Below are 16,254 nucleotides of genomic sequence, written 5' to 3'. Positions count from 1 at the left end.
AATTGTATTATTATAAAATGAGTGTTTATCAGTTTAAATTAATTTATAAATACTAATCACTCATAAACTAATTTTAATAAATTAAAAGGGCATTTAACTTAATTTATGAAAATAAACCTATAAGCATTTTGTATTTATTATAGATTAATTTAAGTTTATAAATATTTAAAATTTTTAAATAATTATGTATTTAATTAAAATGATTATGATTATCATATAAATTATTGACATATTTAATAAAAATTAATCTGTAAATAAATTTATTATTAAAATTAAATAAAAATAATATAATAAAATATTTAATTAAATTAATTTATAAACATAATACTCATGATATCAAAATAAAAAATTGATCATAATTTATTTGATAAACTAAAAAATATTACAAATAAATTTATTAATTTAATTTTAAGATTTTTAAACTGTTTTAATTAATTTATAAATTAAAGTAAATACTTTCACTAAATACATTTGTGATTTATTGATAAAATGATAAGTCGAAACTATTTAAAAATTGAAATGATAAGTTGAATTTATTTAAGAATTTATTAAAAAGAAAATATAAATAAAAGGAAAAAAAAAATATAGGACAGAAAATCATGCATAATTTTACCATGGAAATGCAATTGCCATTGCCATTTTTATCTAATAATCGAAATCATTAATCACGTTAACTTTTATAAAAGACACCTAAATAAAAACTGGAATTTTTATCTTAAATTAGAAACTTTTAAATTCAGATCAGCGCTCAAAAAACTCACTGACGAATTCTGCCTTGATGTCCTTAAACAACATATCTATTTATAAATATAATATACTTGCCTTTATGACTCATCATTTCTCGTGTGTATATTAGTCTCAGGATAGGAACTGAAAAGGAAAAGAAGCCAGCACCCACCAATCAAAGATTGAAACTTTGTCTATTACTCATTGACACCAACAACTGGTAATCAATTATTCAGTTCACATGTGTATATATATATATATATATATATATATATATATATTACAGATGCATGTAGGTGCAAATATATATATATATATATATCCTTCTCTCTCTGCAACTGCCCTTTTGGGAATCTTAGATACTGACAATCAATATTGTTTTTTGTCTGTTTGGATAGGTGAGCAAGAAAAAATCAATTCTCTCTCTGTATCTTTTTTCCTCTCAAAACCCAGTCATTTACTCCCCTCTAGAGGTTATTATAGATATTAATGGGTATTGTAGATTCCATAGTGTGGCAACTCGAAGCTAGCCATTTTCAATCCCAGCTGTTCTTATATGTGTAAGCAAGTAGTTGTTGTTGTTGCTGATGGGACCAATTGACCCATCTTGCTCCTGGCCATCTCCTTTCCTGTTATTTTCCGGATAACCCATCAACAGCATTCATAATTTCGTTGGGTGTCCTTGTAAATTTCACTCCTTTTTAGCCCTTTTCTAATTCATATTTTCTTTGTTTTATTTCATTGCCTTTTTTTGGGTTTATCTGGTTTCTGGATACTCCCAATTTTTGTTCTTATCAGGGACCTAATTTCTATTTTGTTGATATGGTATTTGCGTTACTTAACATCTGGGTTTGGTTTCAATATATAAAATGAAATCAATGCTATTAGTTTTGATTATGCTTTAATTCTTTTTTTTTTTTGAAACAAAAATTAAAGGTGACACAGAGATGAAGGTGGCACTTGGGAGTAAGGTTTGCACTGTGAGTTTATGCTTTTTCACTTTCATGTTTGGATAGTCTGTGTCACTGGTAGAGTTTTTGAGTGTTAGTTGAAGTGTCAAAATCTAGGCAGAGCCAGTACTTGAGTTTGTAGGTAATGTTTACTTATAGCATTTTTCACATTTACTGGGACCTAACAGTAAAAGCTGTAGGAATATGGAGTTAGAAAACTTTCTTGTATAATAAAGAATAGAAAAATCTTGGGTCACTGCTTGTCTATTTTCAATTAATGGTTTTCTATATCCAAGATTCGAGAATCGCCTTGTGGGTACTTAAACTTGTGGTAGATATCAGGTGGTAATTTTTTACTTTCTGGATTTCATTGACTGAAAAAGAAGAAAAAGGATATATGATTGGATCCCAAAAAGGGTTATGCGTGTGGTTTTGAATTGGGCAAAAATTTTGGAGCTTTTGTTTTAATTAGTTTTTATTTTTGATATGAATTTCTGCCCGTTGTTGATTCCCAAGTGAGATGCATTGGCTCCCTCTTCTTTCAAGAGTTACGTTAATGTAAATTTCATTTCTTTCATTTTCAATATAGCAACTATTGTGCAGTGTATATGTGATGCAATGTAATGATAGTATCTGTTTACATTTGCAGAAGAAAACAAAGAATGTGAAGCTGGAGCCTACGCTGTAAAAATTTCAGCATAAAAAGCTGAGATATTGAATGATAAGTTTTGTGGGCCTTTTCTGTTAGAACTGTTCTCATCATTGTCGGTTTCTGGGTTTTTCTTCTTTGTTTGGTTTCTTTATTGTCTCTTTCACATCTCACTCTGCAGAACCCTAATTACCATTCACTATTCAATTCACCGTCACATTAATTTCTGTATATGCCATTTTTTTATTCGCTTTAAATTGCAATTTATTGCATCTTTGATTTAATGGTTTTCAGATATTTCTCATGTTCTAACTGAACTTTGTTGCTTTTCATTCAACAATAGGTCAGCAATTCACAAGCGCCATTTTTTTTAATTGTGGAGCAAATCACCATTGAATTCTTCACATACTCTGCTGGGCTTTTGTGATTTTTATTGGAGGTGATCTCTGGTTCAGCACTCTTGGCCTTTTTGGGGGTTCCTCTTTGTTTCTCTTCGTCCTTATCTCTATATCCTGGCACATCCTGCTTACCATCTCTCCTGTTGTTGGTGATACCAAATATAGAAATAATTCAGATCCAAATTTCAAGAACTGTTCTAGAAAATCCCTGCTTTTTGAGATTGGCTTATAGGTTAGCCTACCTTGTAAAGCACCTTTGGTAGATTTCTTTCCTTGTGTTGTGAGTGAATTCTGGATTGGGGATTCAAACAAGTCTAGATGACTGTGGATGGAGTGGGCTGTAGCACTTTGTGGACTAGAGAGCAGGATAAGGCATTTGAGAATGCCCTTGCAACATATGCTGAGGATGCTCTAGATCGGTGGGAGAAGATTGCAGCTGATGTACCTGGGAAAACTCAAGAAGAGATTAAACTTCACTATGAACTTCTGGTTGAAGATTTGAATCAGATAGAAGCTGGCTGTGTGCCTCTGCCTAACTACTCTTTTTCAGAGGGTTCAGTGAGCCATGCTGGCGATGAAGGAACTAGTAAGAAGGGTGGCCACCTGGGACATCATAACAGTGAGTCTACTCATGGAAATAAGGCGTCCCGGTCAGATCAAGAACGTCGAAAAGGAATTGCTTGGACGGAGGATGAGCACAGGTAAATTTATAATTTATTGTTACTTATTTATTTAGTTGTGTTACTTCTATTCGTTGGTACACCTGCAAAGTTATATGCGACTTTTCATTTTGCTATTTGCTAATGATTGTTTTTCTTGTTTAATAATCTATTGATCAGTGTTTCTTTTGTTTTTGTCTTCAATTGCATGCTTTTGAGGTTAGCTATATCTTTTTGTGAAGAATCTTGTCCTAGTAATTCAGTTGGAATCTTTAGCCTTGCTTCAACTTTTATAGTTTTTATTAAAACTTCTTTTTCCTCAAAGCAAGTTTACTGGGTGAGGGTGAGTTACTATTATTTGATGAACTTCAGCAACATATGATTTTCTGCTGGCTTACTTGATATGTTACTGTATTATTGCTGCCAAATGTGCTGAAAGGTCAAGTAGTCAATTTGGAAGTTTTGAAAGGCTGGCATGTAGACGAATAAAGTTGGTGGTTTCAACAACATGAGAGATTGCTTATTACTTGTGTCATCCTTTTGCCCTTGAATTCTTTTGAGAAAGTTAAAAAAAAATTCATTTCTTCTCTGCTTAACGTGTTGTGATCCTTTGCCCTATCAAAAATTAAGAGAAAAGGGAGGTCCTAATCCTGTAATGGTTTCTGTAGTTTCTTTTCATGTTAATTTTCTTGAGAGAATATCAACATTTCAATTTCTCCCTCACATTAAAATTGAGAAAACACTAGTTGGCCATGGTTTATGCATTGACTGTGATGTGGTTTGGATTTGATTTAGGCATGCTAATTAACAGCTTAAGAAAATCTTAACCAGAATTTTTTGTTGTAACTAAACAAATATAATTATTAGTTCGAAACAAGCAATGGAGAGGAACAGAAATGTGAATAACTGACAGAATGATATTAATTGCCTAGGAGACAACTCTGAGGTCATCTAATTAATGAAATTGGGTGATCCTTCTGAAGAACTGTGCTTTTAATCTTTTTGATGCTTACTTTTATTGTGGATTTGCAAAATTAATCTGTGGTCTGAGCATTGTTGAATTAATTGTGGCATTCTTAAACATGAAAAGCCATAAAATTCCTTACATATGAGTTTTTTTGGTAGTTTATGGATTTTGGTCTTCAGTACTCATTGATGAGATATTTGTTGTTTTTATATTTTGTTATATTCAAGTTTTGCTTGTAAGATTTTAGTCACCTGTTAGAGTGTCTTTTCTGCCATGAGGGGGGGTGCCTTAAATTTGACCTGCTCGTATTGGGGCTATTGGTAATCCAAGTCTACTGGGTTTTGGTCCTAGTTATATTCTAAAATCCTTTTGTATGTTATTCATTAGTGGGTTGGTTAATAGGTTTCCTTCTTGTATCAACTAGCATTTCAAGGCACCACTAGTTTTGTTTATTGCTTTTAGTCATTGATTTCCACTGGAATTTCACAGTTTTCTTTTCCTGTTGTCTTTGGCAAGGAGCCTCTGTTTTCATTGAAGTTGCCAATGACAAGCCTGTATGTATAGATTGTTGCAATATTTCCTTACTAATGAGAGCTTTTACTTTTCCCTTTTTTCCTGGTCTAAATTCCAGTTGTTTTTGCTAATGCGTAAGATAGTCTTGTGAACAATAAAAGAGTTTGGTTGATAAATTTCTTTGCATATTTACACATTTAATGGTTACGCTTAGGTAAATTTTGCTAGTTGAGATTCCTAAAAGGCTTTAGTGGGACTAGAAGTTTTCTTGTCTCTTTTTTTCTGTCAACTGTTTGTGAAACAATGCTAAATTGAATCTATGTTTTGTAGTGATCCAGGCCTCTTTTGTGACTTATTGAAAGCAATATTTTTATGATATTAATGTGAAAATAAAAGTGGTATCTCCTTTAACGTGCATGGACAATTTGTATGTATGGCCTTTATTGATTCTATGTTCAATAGGAATTTTGTATTATTAATTGTGTGGCACACAACTATCCAGATGCCTTATTATTTATTTTATTTATTTTTGGAGGAAGTTAATATTCCTGGGAACCAATTTCAATTTTCAAGTGTCCAAGTGTTTTCAAATGTTTGGAGTTAACCTCTGGAAATAATAGAATGGGCGCTTAGCCACTGTAAATTAACTTGTACTGCTAATTTTGAGCACATTTTGGGTAAAAGTTAAAATAAAAACCATGACGTCAAATTTGGGCATGTTGGATAAACGTTTAGCAATGATACATTTAGACATTTTTAGGACACTGTAGAGCAAGTGCTTGATATCTTATCATTGTGCTTTTCTAAAACTTGTTTCTGCATTGTTGTGTGGTAATGGATATTAACCACACTGCTAATGTTTGTTTTTTTTTTTTTTTTTTCTATTTAAATATTTAGAAGGGTACCATTTTGTGGTCTTGGATTAGGAATATAATGTGTGGGGCTTTCCCTTTAATTTTGTGTTCTGTTTTAGTCTTCATGAGGTAGAGCACAAAATTTATATTGATCTTTGTGAAAACAGATTTTGAGAGGCAATAAAATATGGTAGGAAATCTGGGAAGGCAAATTCTAAAAGTCAATAAGAACCTGCCTTGATGGAAAGATGATAGATGACTGTTTATTTAGTTTAGCGTTATGCATAACATTAGGGATTTATGTGACTAGTATTGGCTGCCAGGGTTTGAAACCAACCTCAAAACTGAATAGCATATCCTTTTTGTTTATTAGGAAACTGAAATTTCTTATAGAACATCGACCAAAATGCTAAATGGAAATATTTAACCAACTGAGAAAATAATGTGTACCAAATGCTCCATCATTTTCCCATGTACATTTTGGACATCCACACAAATATATGGAATTTTAATGTATGTTCTGAAGTATGAACTGACAAATTCATCATTTTTTGTGCAAAATTTGCTTCATTGCATTGTAAAGATGAGGCTTGCCTAAGATAAATATGCTTAATTATAAAGAAAGCACATTGGCTTGTGTGAAGATTTGGTGTACTTAAGCAGTTAATCTTTATTCTTATTTCCTAATATAAGACATTAAAGTCCTCATCTGGTTTAGTATTTCCCTTCTGCTTTGTTCTCAATGTGGTAACGATATTTTAATTCTCCTGTAGTCTCAATAATGATTTTTCTATTTCAGTGGTCTTCATACCTTCATTGACAAATATTTCAGATCCCTTTGTTGGTGGTGTTTGTCATATCTTCTGTACATTCTGCATCAATTCAATGCTTTATTTGTTTTTGAGCCTGTAGAACAATTTTCCTTTTAGTATTCCTTTTCAATTGTAGCGAATTTAATGTATTATGTAACCCATCAAATCATTTTATTGCAATAGTGCTATTTTTTCTATGAGACTGACAATGCCATCCTATGCATACACAATACTTCTTTGATTTTATTTACTTTTTTTTTTTTTTCTCTTTCAAGAGATAGAATACACCTCTTAACAATTGGAGTTACCCAATCTAGTTGTATCAAAAGGTTTATAATTGTATACATCGACTCTTCCATGTACCTGTCTAACTTGCACTGTTTGGTTATGACCTGGGAGTTGACATGGGAAGCTTTGTGTTTTCTGGTTCACAAAGCTTGACCTTGCATGTATTCTCTTAGGAGTTGTATTTTTGGACTATAATGTTTAATATTTTATTGAAGGATGATTATTATTATTATTATTTTTATTATTTTTTTTTATTTTATTTTTTTTTTTTTTGTGGGGTGGGGGGTTGTTTCTCTTGTTGCATTATGAATATTATTTTGCAATGGCTAAAGTCTGGTGAATCTATAAGGGTAGCATGCTGGGATACACAATTAATTTCTATATCCTTCGATTACAGGTTATTTCTTCTTGGTTTGGACAAATATGGGAAAGGTGATTGGCGAAGTATTTCAAGAAACTTTGTTGTGACGAGAACACCTACACAAGTGGCTAGCCATGCACAAAAGTATTTCATTCGTTTGAACTCCATGAACAAAGATAGGAGGCGATCTAGCATACATGACATCACCAGTGTTGGCAATGGAGACATTTCAGCACCACAAGGACCAATAACTGGTCAAACAAATGGTTCTGCTGCAGGAGGGTCTGCTGGCAAAGCGTCCAAACAACCACCTCAACATCCTGCTGGACCCCCAGGAGCAGGAGTTGGTGTATATGGTCCACCATCCATAGGGCAGCCAATAGGAGGGCCCCTTGTTTCAGCTGTTGGCACCCCTGTTAATCTTTCTGCCCCTGCACACATGGCTTTTGGAGTTAGAGCCCCAGTACCAGGAACGGTATCAGGAGTGGTACCTGGTGCACCAATGAGCATGGGTCCTATGACATATCCAATGCCACCAACAACTGCTCATAGGTGATATGCATGGTTTAGCTGCAAAATGTAGAAAGACAGAAGACTAGTTGCTTGTATTACTGTTGGGTTAGTGGCTTCTCCATTTTAGCCTGAATAAGACTGCATAGTTACAAGCAAAAGTTGTCTGATATCATTTGTTTATTCTGGTAGCAATATCAAATAAGCCAATAGGAAGGGAAACAACATCATTTGTATAGGCAGCGGCTGTGGAAAATATGGCAGCATTTATGGTTAGGACAGCAATTTAGTTACCTTTTTTGGTTTTACATTACAATGCTTAGTGCTTAGTCTCAGTAATAGTCAGTTAATGGTATTTTAATTGTAATGGCCAAAGTTGTAAAGAACCCATATATACTTTTCACTATTATGAATAGCATATGTTGGCACATATTGTGCTTAGCCTTGCAATTATTTTGTTTCTTTTATAAATTGCTGTCAAATTTTTGCCTAGGTTATGCTTGCGGGTTGCAAGCATATGTGATGGTGCAAAGCACTCATCTGGGAGTTATAGTTAGGTTTGCTCTGAAGATGGCTTACGTGATATGGTTGGGATGATGCAAGAGGTGGGTGAGTGTTTCTCTCCCCTCTTTTTCCCTTCTCTGCTATTTCTTCTCTTATTCTCTCCTTTCTTTCTCACTTTTCCTCATTTTCCCTTTCTTTCTCACTTTTCCTCATTTTCCCTTTCTTTCTCACTTTTCCTCATTTTCCCATTCTTTCTCAAGCCTTTTTTTTTTTGAAATAACTCAGGCCACTGTTAATTACTTGTATGAAATTAAGTATGCAGTAGCCCCCTTTTTGTTTACCAGTATACTTTTTCATTTTTCGGCTGTCCTTTGCTTATATTTGAAAAAAAAAGAAGGATGGCATCAAAAAGTTTTTAAGCCAACCCAAAAGCTTCAATGCCCACAGCGTGGCAGATTCAGTGCAGGATATATGACAAGTTCACACAATGCTTGCTAGGATTGCATTTCCATTTTCCATGATTGAAAAGTTGTTCCAACTAACCGAATTCTTTATCTCCTTCACAGAATCACGAAAAATTTCCTTCCCTGAATTAATGCATCCTTTGAATTTCATTTATACTATATAAATTATTGAGTCATTTTCAATTAAATTTTCAAGAAAATTTCCCCATCTTTATGTTTGCATATCTTTTGTTAAATTCCGTTAAATGTACGTACCCTGATCAAGTCTTGCACAACGAAAAGAGCCAGACAAGTATGTGTCAGAGAATCTGAGAAAAGGAAGCAACCGAGCTCACACCACCTTCTCATTATCTTTACATTAAAAAATATCTTTATGAGTCTATGGTCTATGCCTTCATACTTGAAAATGATGATTAAGATTCCTCAGCTAAACAGGAAATTGTTCAATCTTTGAATTTCTTTTTCAAGGTTAAACTTGCTTAATTTGTTCATTTGGAAACTGCAGTGCGATTGGAGCCAAAGATCAATGAAAGTCGGAAACACCATCTTTCTTTACCTTATATAATGGGATTTATGTATCAAAGCTGTGCCTGAAATTTGGAATGTAATTGAAACCCACAATTTAAATCTATCTATAAAAATTGTTTTCATAAAAATATTTCAACACTTAATCATTTCAATGCCTATGGTAATTGGCATTGAATTATGATTAAGATAACAACTTCACTGTCGAACATTCATGGTTTATTGCAGAGATGAGGTATTATTTATAACCACGCATGCAAGGTCTATTGGTCTGCTAGTGCTTGCTAACCTTTCATTCCCACATCTCCGTAAAGAACCCAAAAGAACAAAAGAAGTGCCAAAAGAATTGTAGTAATCCAGATGATTACATAAGCAGTTGGAATGAGTGATTAGTAAGTATCTTTTCATTAGTCCTTCTCATTGTGAAATAACGAAAGAGAGAGAAGATTCATTGAAGAGATTTCTTAACCAAGTCTATATGTCACATAACTCACTCTGCAACATATGTAAAAATGCATTTGTTTTGCAAATACTTTTTTATGTTTCTTTTGCTTGCTTAAATGCCAACTCAAAAGCATAAATGCCACACAGCCATAGTGCTTGCTAATACTGCATGATTGAAATTTGTTCCAGCTACTTGGGATGCAAAAACTAACCGTGTTTGAACACCTATCCTGTTTTCTTTTCTGTTATACTTCGTAGAATTTCTCAAACGGAAGCTTGAACCTTTGTACAACAACTTTTCTAAAGCAACCAGGGCTTTCCATCTTCCCATTTTTCTTTCTTTTTTTTCTTTTTTTCTTTTAGTTTATTTGGCTTCAACAGAGACTTGAACTCAAGATTTCACAGTTTTGGATACAATTGTAGCAACACTAAGCTAAAGCTTATTGGTTCATTTTTCTTCTCTTTAAATGTCCTTTGTCTTGCCTTTACTGTCATTGATGGGCCTTAGATGACTCATGCCACAAAAGGTAAAAGATTTACCACCCATAAACTTTTTCCAATAAATACATCACGTTTAAACAATTGATTAGGCATAGCAGTCTTCTCTTCCAATTTGTCTCTCAAGTAGAAAATCTTCCATCAGCATGAAGAACCCTTCTCAGAATCAAGTTATTGGAATTCCAGTCAACTCAGAATCATATACACATGGAAGGCCAGTAAGAGGATTTTTTGCTGACCCTGCAACCCAATGCCATCTTTCATCTTCTTCAAATTGCTATTATTCCACATTCAAGCAAAGTAATAACTCTTTGTCTATCTCCTTTTTCCTTTTTTTTTCTTTACAAAGCAGAGGTTTTTTAGCTTGATGCCATGTAAATAAGCTAGTTGCAGGCCAATCTGGTGGTGTTTTCGTAATGGGACTGGCTTATTCTTTATTTTGCAGGTAAAGTAAATTCAGTCTTTAAGAGAATGAACAAATTAGGGAAGAAAGCTGACAATTTTGCACAAGGTGTTCGAGAGCATGGTAACTAATTTTCCCCTACAAATGTTGAGATAATAAAAAATGAATAAGATCTAAATTCTAACTTTGATTATTTTGAAACTGCAGTGAGATTGGGCTCAAATATCAGTGAAACTGTGATAGGAAAATTTAGTTTAGGGGCTAAAATTCTTCAAGTTGGTGTTGTGGAGAAAATTTTCAAGCAGCTGTTTAAAGTTGAAGAAGAAGAGGTTTCTCAACGTTACCTTTCAACCACAGCAGGTCCCATAGCAGGCCTCTTGTTTGTCTCCACTTACCAGGTTGCCTTCTGCAGCGAGAGATCAATCAAATTCTCTTCTCCAAATCGCAAATCATTCAGAATCCATTACAAGGTAACTCAAAAAGAAAATAAAAATCCAATGTCTTTCTGTCTGCTCACAACATTGTAAATACTAAACAGATGCCATTTTGTTTTGTGCAGGTTTTGATCCCACTTACAAATATTAAAAGAGTTAAAAAGAGTAAGAACATGAAGAATCCATCCCAAAAGTATATGGAAATAGTTACTGTGGATGGTTTGATTTCTGGTTTATGGGTTTCTTGAATTATCACAAGACTTTCCAAAGTCTTCAGCAGGCAGTCTCCCAAAACATTGATGATTAATTTACAAGTCACTTCCCAATGACTTTAAAACCGCTGTAATTAGCATTCATCAATTGTATTCTGTTTTATAAAGAGACACATGAATGGTGATTATAATTTTCCCCCAGTCACTCATTACTAATAATTGTTCAATCCTCTTCTCCCTTGTTATGAGAATTCAGGTAATAGCATATCAGCAGAAAAAAAGAAAAGGCCATCAATTTAATTAAAAGATTGCAGAAGATTCATAATTTGGTAGTAGTAATAAGAAACAAAATGAAAATGACAAATAAATGATTGCAGAGATTGTATCCGACTACTGTTATAAACCATGAATTACTTCCAGAAGCTGGAACCCTCAAAAAGGCAATGCATAATTATAAGTTAGTTGAATTAATTAAGGGTCTGTTTGAGATTGTGGTTTAAACTTATTTTTATGGAAAAACACATTTTAGATGTTGATAAAGCTTTTTGAAAAAGTTGTTTAGCGATTTTGAAGTTCTTACAGCTAAAATATATTGAATTTAATTTCAAATTAATATTTAATAGCTTCTAACAGACACATTTAAGGGATCTTTTCTTAAGAATAGCTCTAACATCATTGTCAATCAGGTCCTGTATATACCTAGAGTTGAATTCAAGGCACTGTCGTTTCCGCATGATAGGTAACGCTAATAAAATGGGGAACTACTTCTTCAAGTTGAGATACCTCGGAAATCTTAATCCTAATAAACCTGTTAATTGTTAGACCATACAAGAACATATAAAAAGATACATCAATGAGGCTTTCCTCTAACATCCATACATATATAATGCCACACCTGCCATTAACTGAATCAGCTTCCCTTCAATGCACTATAGATTTATGTCAGTTGAGCTTAAAAATAGTGGAGAGAGTATTTGCGGTTCTGGGTTTCTTTGAAGTTTTCGAAACTGTAAGAGTATGATGGTGATGCTCATTGCTCAAGGACTGGACCCAAATACTCAATTTCCATTCATTAAAACGTACATTATAATTATGTGCAGAAGAACTTGGCAGAATTTGAAGTTCTCTTTAGCAAGCAGCTATTCCTTGAAAGATATCATCACATATTATTATGACACTTTACTTCCAACATTTATTCATGTACATGTCTTTGCAAAAAGCTTTGATTACTCTGCAACTGCAGCCATTGACCAGCTTTTCCCTCAGTTTTCCTCCCTTTTCGCTTATGCAGCATCCGCCTCATTGCTTGAGAGGAATCTTTATAGTTATAGATTCAGATAATATATAATATTCTAAATTTAGTTTCTTTTTCACGTCTACTCTCCCATTGAATCCTACCCTAACCACATATGAGAAACGATGGTGATGTGGATATGACATGGCAAGTGCTTGGCTTCCCTTAAACGTGTAAACAATGAAGATTTATTCAAAGTCTTATTTGGTAGTCTCTTAGATCTTAACAGAAACAACTTCACAAACATGGTCTAACGGTGAGATGAGCAAATATGGCTGCCCAGTCACCCCCACCTCATCAAGCACTAAGATAAGAAGCAATGGATAAAAAGATTTCCCTTCTGATAGTTTATTTCTTATCCCAATGGTGCTATTAAAGTAAATGAGACTTTCACAATCTAAGAAAAAGTCAGCAATCCAATTTGGTAGATTGATGAATTACAACCACCTATCGTCGACTTGCCGGCATTCTAACTGACAATCGAATTTGAGACCTTACAGCCTTAGAGACAACTTCAGTGAGTTAACTCATTGATAGGTTAAGTCTCATTTAATGTTAAATTGATTTTATTTTTATATTGTTTGATTTTTTTTATGTTCACTTTGCTTTTATAAATATACTTTGGTTTACATCAGTTCTAGTCGTAATTAACATGATTATGATGTATCTTGCACTTTATTTCTTGATTAAAAAAAATGTCTGTTGCCTATGATTTTGATTTTTGATTGATCCAACATGACATGGTCCTTCAAATGACTTTTGATGGCTTCTTCTTTTTCTTCTTTTCTAAATTTTTTATAGCGAATACAGGAGTGTTGCAGCCATCAGAAAGCTAAAATGACAGCTCAAAAGGTTTTAATAACACTTCCTTACACAGTCAGCACTTGGCATTAATCACAAGAAAGCATGTATGGGGTTGGTTAGGATTGTATGACTAAAAGACTGTCTCAACTAATCAAGAAATTTTGTTTTTTTCTTTGGCCCCATTTGAGATTTTCCACAAATTTCCTTGGAAGATGTCCTTTTTTCTTCATAGAAATTTTCAGGGACCCATTGGCTCTATTCCCATCTATAATGTTCTAACCCTAACACTGCAGCAGATTGATCTCATTTGGTTTCAATATATAGATCAGAAAGTGGGTCCAAATACATGTAAATGCAAGAGAGTTATAACCAGGATCACTTTCTTGGAGATCTAAATTTAATGCTCATATAGATAATGAATTTCGAATGTTAGGAAATCTGTAGTGAGAGAGAATTTTTTAAAATTAATGTGATTTTTCGAGAATTGAAAATATAGGAAGAAATGGGCCTACAATATCTTCTCTTGAAAGCAATCAGACTTGTCATCTTTTCTTATATCTTTCCTCAAAATATATCATGTTGAGTCTATTTGTATGCCTTTATCATTGTGGATGAGCCATGGATGACTCATGCAATGAAAAGCTGAGTTTCACCAACCTAACATATCCTTTTATATATACTTGCACAATACAAGTTTTGATCAACCAAAGCAGCTTAGCTCCCATCACATTTCTCCCAGCAAAGCACATTCTGTTGTGCCAGAGATCCACACAGAAGTTTCAAGGCAAAGGCTAGAAGTGAATATTCTTTATTTCCTGTTAATCAAATATGAAGAATTTGTCTCAGGAACAGGTTATTGGAGTTCCAATCATATCTGCAACAAAACCAGTTCAGAAAATGCCTAGACTTTTCTTTGAAAATGCTACCCAATGCTATGTTCCAACTCCTGCAAATAAATCTCTCACAGTCAAGCAAGGTACTACTCTTCTCCTCACTATCTTTATCTTCCCTTTTTAAGCAGATGATGGCATTTTACTAATCAGCTGGTGCTAATATTGCAGACAAAGTAGACTCGGTGCTTAAAAGAATGAACAAGCTGGGGAAAAAAGCTGACAAATTTGCACATGGAATCCGAGAGCATGGTAAGATGATCGCAGTATTCCCTTGTAATGTGAGAAACTCAATGAACAATGGATAATAGCTAAATTCATCTCATTTTCGTGTGATTGCAGTGAGACTGGGGAGCAAGATCACTGAAACTCTTATGGGGAAGCTCAGCTTGGGAGCTAGAATTCTCCAAGTAGGAGGAGTGAAGAAAGTGTTTCGACAGTTTTTTACCGTTAGGGAAGGAGAGAGATTGCTGAAGGCTTGTCAGTGTTATTTGTCAACTACAGCAGGCCCTATTGCTGGAATGCTCTTTATCTCTACTGACAAAATTGCCTTCTGCAGTGAGAGATCAATTAAATTTTCTTCACCGGAGGGGAAAATGGTCAGAGTCCATTACAAGGTAATCAACAATATATATATATATATATATCCTTGCTTTCTGACATCTTAAGTAGCATTAACATTTCTACTTGCTAACGCCCTGGAAAAATACCAATTAAATGCAGGTCTTGATCCCATTAAGAAAGATAAAGACGGCGAACCAAACTGAAAATGTGAAGCATCCATCACAAAAGTACATAGAAATAGTGACTGTCGATGATTTTGATTTCTGGTTTATGGGTTTCTTCAATTATCAGAAAGCTTTCAAGTGTCTGCAGCAAGCAATATCTCAAGCTTGGATGAATGCAAGCCACCCAAATGTGATTTAAACAAAACCTTGCTTCTTTTCTTCATCAAATGTAACTAAACAGCATGATGACATGTCAACGAAATTAGTTGACCACAGAAATTGTACAGATGTTTTTGTGAATGAGAATGCTTCAAGATTTTTCAAACTTCCTTTCATTAATCTTATTTGAAGAATTATCTTTTTCTAGCTAATTCTGTACTAAGTGTAGATTAAATTCCACAAGCATGCACCTTTTGAAGGCTGTTTGTTTAGATTAAGCCTGGGTTAGGTAAGATAACAGGTCAGAACCAAGTTTTTAAAGGCTGATTGCAGTTTTTAAGCTGCTTGACAAGCACTTGAAAACCAGTAACCAAACGTGTGCTTGCAACCTCATCCAAAACTAGTGGAGCAACTAGGCTATTAGGTTCTCAAGTTGCATTGATAGTTATAGCAACTACCTAAATGGACACAATTGCAACCTCACAACAAGTACCTCATTTGCTAACATCTATGTACAAAATTTTAATCTCACAGCAGTTTTTATTTGAAGAGCTATGATAATTTCATTCGCACCTGAATTAGTTTCTGAATGTGATTTGATAACTTATCCTAGAAGATACGCAGCACCTTAGTCTGGTTGTTGAAAGTAACTTGCTTTCAAACAGCTAATCCTTCACAATCCACTAAATTAGGAAAGCAAAAGTTGGTGGCTGGTGTTGAAAAGAATCTTTAGGAATTTAGAACCATACCAGATGAGCCTTTTTTGACAAAATGGTTTCATCCTCTATTGGCAGCATCTGTCACAAGTAGCAGACCACGATTCCCCGTCCATTCCTTCACATGGTAGGCATAAACACTACTGCCATTGCATATCTAAACAAACTCCAACATCAGGACCCCCACATTCCATTAGGTATTCAAATTATAAAATCCCTAACTCCCACAGTAACTAATGTAAGATTCAAAGATGGAAGCAAATACATAGATCAGGGAAATAAACCAGATGAAACCTTCCTGAAGTGGTCACACCTGAATGCATTTCTCATTTTCATTTGCTCAAATATTGTTTGGTTGGGCTGACATCACCAGATTCTCTCACCACCTGGAATCGTTTAAAATATCATCTAATTAGTCGTCAAAGAATTCTTAAGCTGGCTTCTTTCAGTTTATTGGAAAAACTAAATAAATAAACCAGAAGGACCCAACTG

General features: G+C 34.0%; 2 protein-coding genes and 1 pseudogene across 4 annotated transcripts; all 3 read left to right on the top strand.

Moving 5' to 3' along the window:
• Nucleotides 1-1,100: 1,100 nt before the first annotated feature.
• On the top strand, nt 1,101-8,137 carry LOC110661271 (transcription factor SRM1). Of its 3 annotated transcripts, none has more exons than XM_058152322.1 (3): nt 1,101-1,410; nt 2,326-3,424; nt 7,214-8,137. In XM_058152322.1, exons 2-3 carry the CDS (start codon nt 3,042-3,044, stop codon nt 7,731-7,733), a joined length of 903 nt encoding a protein of 300 aa, XP_058008305.1. In that variant the 5' UTR covers nt 1,101-1,410; nt 2,326-3,041; the 3' UTR covers nt 7,734-8,137. The 3 variants fall into 3 exon arrangements, with proteins under 3 accessions (XP_058008305.1, XP_058008302.1, XP_058008306.1); XM_058152319.1 differs by lacking the exon at nt 1,101-1,410 and adding an exon at nt 2,045-2,234; XM_058152323.1 differs by lacking the exon at nt 1,101-1,410 and having other exon boundaries at nt 2,289-3,424.
• A 2,091-nt stretch (nt 8,138-10,228) lies between these two features.
• Nucleotides 10,229-11,337, top strand: LOC110662137 (GEM-like protein 4; annotated as a pseudogene).
• Nucleotides 11,338-13,505: 2,168 nt separating this feature from the next.
• LOC110661240 (GEM-like protein 4) lies at nt 13,506-15,212 on the top strand. Its single transcript, XM_021819824.2, has 4 exons — nt 13,506-14,245; nt 14,331-14,411; nt 14,502-14,776; nt 14,883-15,212. Exons 1-4 carry the CDS (start codon nt 14,098-14,100, stop codon nt 15,084-15,086), a joined length of 708 nt encoding a protein of 235 aa, XP_021675516.2. The 5' UTR covers nt 13,506-14,097; the 3' UTR covers nt 15,087-15,212.
• The last annotated feature ends 1,042 nt before the right edge of the window (nt 15,213-16,254 follow it).

The sequence above is a fragment of the Hevea brasiliensis genome, chromosome 1 (genome assembly GCF_030052815.1).
Source record: "Hevea brasiliensis isolate MT/VB/25A 57/8 chromosome 1, ASM3005281v1, whole genome shotgun sequence".
In the NCBI taxonomy this organism is placed as follows: domain Eukaryota; kingdom Viridiplantae; phylum Streptophyta; class Magnoliopsida; order Malpighiales; family Euphorbiaceae; genus Hevea; species Hevea brasiliensis.
The sequence above is the reverse complement of the archived record's forward strand: the minus strand, read 5'-3'. Positions and strand labels throughout refer to the sequence as shown.